Raw genomic sequence first — 4,875 nt, 5'->3', positions numbered from 1 at the left:
GGCTCCATGCCGGCCTGCTGCTCGCCCGGCCCCTCTCTCCAGCCTGTGCCGAACCGGCCGCCTGCATGGTGCCGCGGCCCCCGCTGGCCGGCACCGCTCGTCCCTTCTCCGCGCGGAGCTCCGGCGACGCCGCTCCTTCCCCCTCCGCCTTCCCTCGTCCGGATCTTGGCCGGCGCTGCTCCTCCCTTCAACGCATGGAGCTCCGCCGGCGTCGCTCCTCCCGCTCCCGGCCGCCACATCCGCCCCTACGCCCGCTCCCTGCCGCGGCCGCTCCTCCTCCCGCACCCGCGCCGGCGGCCCGTCTCCGCCAGCTCCCGGCCGCCGCGGCTGCGCCTCCGCCCGCTCCTCCCGCCGCCGCGCCTCCTCTCACACCCGCGCCGACGGCTCACCTCTGCCTGCTCTCCGCCGCGCCGCGCCTCCTGCCGCCATGACCGAGCTCCGCTTGGCCTCGCGTGAACGGACCGAGATGGCGTGCATGTGAGTTGGGGTGGTCCGCTCGATTTGGACGGACTATCACAACCGAAATCTGAGAGGAATATGTTTTTTTAGGTTGGACCCAACCTACCTCTTGCAACTAAATATAACCCACTTCGACCCAGCAACCAAACAAATGCTAAACACACAAAAGTCTCGAACAGACGAGAGTCCCCACAGGTCCCCGCGCAGCCACAGAGGGAGCTAGAGTTGGAGATCCATCAAATCCCTTTGCCCGGTCTCGGTTCCCCTTCTTCCTCGGCACCGGCCAGCGCCGGCCCCCTCGTCCACGACCATCTCCGGCGGCCGGTAAGCTCCCTCCGCCTCTCCGTTTCTCTGCATTTCGTTCTATCGCGCGCATCACCTCGCGTCTTCAGCTCGATCCCCCGCTTCGCAGGTCGCTTTCGGCGGCATGGATTGCCCCAAGCGGCGCGCGCCGGCTGGCCTCCCCTACGACGACATCGTGGAGATCCTCGCGCGTCTCCCCGCCAGGTCCGTCTGCCGATTCAAGTGCGTCGCCAAGGCCTGGCGCGACCTCATCGACGACCCCCTTAACCGCAAGAAGCTCCCCCAAACCCTGGAAGGGTTCTTCTTCATTGACAAGCCGAACGACGTCGCTAGCTTCGTGGAACATTTCGATTTCATCAACCTTTTGCCAAGATCCGTGCCTCTCGACATCGACCCTCGCTTCCCTTTCCTGACGAAGCGGCCTGAGATTGAGGATCTCCTCTTCGCGGATTCCTGCAATGGGCTCGTCCTCTTCGATCATGTCCGGAAGTCAAACTTATTTGACATATCGAGCTACATAGTGTGCAACCCGGCCACAAAGCAGTGGGAGACTGTGCCCACCTGCAGCTGCTGTCCACCACTAAGAGATTGTTTAGATTGGTATACCTTTTTGGCTTTTGATCCGGCTGTCTCCTCTCATTTTCACTTGATTTGCTTCCAGGAAAAGGGTTTGGACGAGGAGGATGAGGTGTTAGTCTTGTCAATGTGTGCATACTCATCTGAGACTGGGACGTGGAGTCAGAGCCAGATCAACTGGAATGAACAAGGACAATTGGAAGGATGGCGCCATCAGTGCCATCTATCTTATCAGCATGCCTTTTTCAATGGCATCCTACATTTGTTACTTTTTGGTTTTGATCATGATCAGATAGTTGCTCTGGATGTACAAGGAAAGACTGAAGGATAATCACAATACCAGCTGCTGCAGAGGGGAGGCGTTGGAAATCTAAAGGTTATATTGGTCATTCCCAAAGGTGAGATCCCTTGGTGTATGCTCTTTGCTGATGGTGTGGTGCTAGTTGACGAGAGTAGGGCAGGAATTAATAGGAAGTTAGAGCTGTGGAGATGCACGTTAGAGTTGAAAGGGTTCAGATTTAGTAGGACCAAGACCGAGTACATGATGTGCGATTTCAGCGCGACTAGGCTTGAGGGGGGAGACGTTAGTCTAGATGGGCAAGTGGTGGTCCAGAAGGATACTTTTCGGTATTTAGGATCGGTGCTACAAAAGGATGACGACATTGATGAAGATGTTAGGCATAGAATTTCAGCTGGTTGGTTGAAATGGCGGCAAACTTCTGGCATCCTTTGTGACAAGAGGGTGCCACAAAAGCTAAAAGGCAAATTCTATAGGACAGCAATTCGTCCGGCGATGTTATACGGTGCTGAATGTTGGCCTACAAAAAGGCGACATGTCCAGCAACTGAGTGTAGCAGAGATGCGGATGTTGCGGTGGTTTTGCGGGCACACAAGGAGGGATAGAGTCCGGAACGAAGTTATTCGGGATAGGGTCGGGGTGGCACCAATTGAGGAGAAACTTACCCAGCATCGGCTGAGATGGTTTGGACATGTCCAACGAAGGCCTCCTGAGGCGCCGGTGCGTAATGGGGTTCTTGAGCGGGTCGATAATGTAAAGAGGGGTAGAGGTAGACCTAAACTGACGTGGGATGAGTCGGTTAAGCGAGACCTTAAGGATTGGAATATTTCTAAAGAGATAGCTTTGGATAGGAGCGCTTGGAGACTAGCTATTAATGTGCCTGAACCTTGAACTTATTTCTTTCGGGTTTCATCTCTAGCCTACCCCAACTTGCTTGGGAAAAAAGGCTATGTTGTTGTTGTTGTATATTGGTCATTCCCAAGGGCGTCTGCATTACATCAAATATGAAGTTGATGCTCATGACTGTGAAAATTGTTATGAACTGTCTATCTGGGTCCTTCAGGATTATGATAGACAAGAATGGCTGTTGAAGGACACTATGAGCTTTCCGAAGCTGTCTGGAAAAAATAGTTGCATAGGAACCACGTTGGAATTCTTCGTTGTAGCCATTCATCAAGATTGCAATGTGGTTTTCATTCTTCAACCCCTGAACCGACTAATAGCATATGACATGGACCGCAAGGAAGTGAGTGTTATTGCCACTTTTGAACATGAAAATTTTGGTGTGAGAATTGCTCCTTATGTCCCCTATTTCTCGGAGTCACCGGCGCTTGGAAATAAGCTCTGAAAATGTCTGCTCTAACCATGGAGCAACTAGCGACTTGATTAGGTTGTAGTGAACTTAGGTGAAACGTTCTGTCTCTGCTTGGATGTATTCCTCTTATGCCTTTTGGTCTAATTAATACTGCAAGCCTGCTTATCCATTAATGTAATGTGTTGAAGAATTAGTTTTTTCACAGATGAAATTGGACTTAGGTTTTTCTTTTATTTCTTTTTTCTTTGTTAATGCGGAAGATGGTGTACCACCTGTTCTTCATTTCTCAGCTGCCGAAGTGACAGCCCCATTGCCAAAATGTGTGCATCGTTTCTCACTCATTTGGAGCCCTGCCCAAGGTGTTTTAAATAGCGTTGAGTGTTTATACTGTTTAAGAATAGAAGGAAGCAGACTCCAATTGCTTTCCATTCTTTTGCTCACATTCCGGATGCCTTAGGTAAGCTTACATGATCATTTTTTTGTTTTTTTTTGAATTAACACATGTTTATATTGTGCTTGTCGCTCTCTGTTTGGATACAATTTTGCAGAAGACAATTTGCATGGTTGTATGATACGATTTGGTTTCTGAAGTTTAAAGATGCTACTTTGCTTCACTTATGACTGATTACTTCCTGTGATTTTAACTTTTATTTCCTTCAGTGCCACATGTGTTTATCTAGACTGAAAGACCACGTTTGAGTTTCTGCTAACAATGCATGGTAACAGAGAGCTTAGAGTTGAAAGCTCACCGCGTTAACCTCAGAAGTCAAAACTATCTGTTGATGTTAATTACATGAGCGAGCAGGGCTTGTTTAATATAATGTGTTATTGTGTCTATGGTATGAGTTGGTTCTATGAAAAATGACTGTCCTGTTTTGATATATGCCTGTTCCATATATATTGCTGCCTGAGCCAGGCAGCTTTCCTAGGGTCCCAACCAAACGGGAGCTCCTATTTACCTTGCGGAAGGTAGATAATATATGGATCTTTAAGCCCAATAGATGGCCCAACTAAAATTCATAATGGCCCACTGCTGTACCCAGGCTTTTCATTCAACGGGAGACACGGCAGCGTGCATCAAAGCATTCAAACCCTCCGGAAGCAACAGGAGGTTCAGACAATGTATAGATACATAAGCTAGCATATTTTTATTTTCTTTCCTATTTCTAGTCCATATAGGTACTAAAGAAATGCATGTTCGATTCCATCTATTTTAAAAGCCGTCAACATTTTCAAAAAGTTAATTCAACAAATTTCAATAACTAGTGCAACATTTGATATGAAAATGTTGACAGCATATCCAAATTGTTGAACAAGGTGATTCAAAATGTTGACTTTTGAAAAGTAGCAAAATATATCCATATTGGATCTTGTTATGTTAGATTAATTCTCAGTAACACAGTGGTCGAAACAAATTAAAAAATAAATTCATGGTTTAGAAAAAAAATGCATTTTAAGATTGAAATCTACAAGGCACATGTACGGGTAGCAGCCAACCATGAAGCGATACGGAGGTCACTCTCAAACTCAGCTAATTTGCTAGCTCTGTTCTGTTCCGGGCTCCGCCGACTGCATATGATGTATTTTAATCGGACGGTGTAAGATATGTGCACGAATCTTAGACATTAGAAGATATGTAATCTATTTTCTTACGGAAGATGGATAGGATTTCTGCAACCAAACTGACCCATAGGGCAGCAGCACAGAGGCGGCGCATAGACTGCGGCAGCCAAAGCGAGTGCGCGTCAATCTTTGTTTTTTCGGTTGCACTAGGAAAACAAATGTATTATATGGCCTAAATGGGCCTTAAGTTAAGTGGGCCATATTTACAATTTTAGGAATTCGACCACATCAACTGATTTCAATACAATATACACGTTAATTTTCTCCCTAGCTCAATTAAATCTAAATTCATAATAGTGTA

General features: G+C 47.7%; 1 protein-coding gene across 3 annotated transcripts; it reads left to right on the top strand.

Annotated features, from left to right (window-relative positions):
• Positions 1 to 614: 614 nt before the first annotated feature.
• On the top strand, positions 615 to 3,589 carry LOC120659536 (F-box protein At5g07610-like). Of its 3 annotated transcripts, none has more exons than XR_005669051.1 (3): positions 615 to 783; positions 872 to 1,736; positions 3,212 to 3,589. XR_005669051.1 is itself a non-coding variant. In XM_039937713.1 (2 exons), the coding sequence occupies exon 2, from the start codon at positions 887 to 889 to the stop codon at positions 1,667 to 1,669; it is 783 nt and encodes a 260-aa protein (XP_039793647.1). In that variant the 5' UTR covers positions 622 to 783; positions 852 to 886; the 3' UTR covers positions 1,670 to 1,735. The 3 variants fall into 3 exon arrangements, 1 of the variants encoding a protein (XP_039793647.1); XR_005669050.1 differs by having other exon boundaries at positions 872 to 1,723; positions 2,608 to 3,565; XM_039937713.1 differs by lacking the exon at positions 3,212 to 3,589 and having other exon boundaries at positions 622 to 783; positions 852 to 1,735.
• Positions 3,590 to 4,875: the final 1,286 nt, after the last annotated feature.

This window comes from Panicum virgatum, chromosome 2N (genome assembly GCF_016808335.1).
Source record: "Panicum virgatum strain AP13 chromosome 2N, P.virgatum_v5, whole genome shotgun sequence".
Classification (NCBI taxonomy): Eukaryota; Viridiplantae; Streptophyta; class Magnoliopsida; order Poales; family Poaceae; genus Panicum; species Panicum virgatum.
This window is presented reverse-complemented; position numbering and strand designations above follow the sequence as displayed.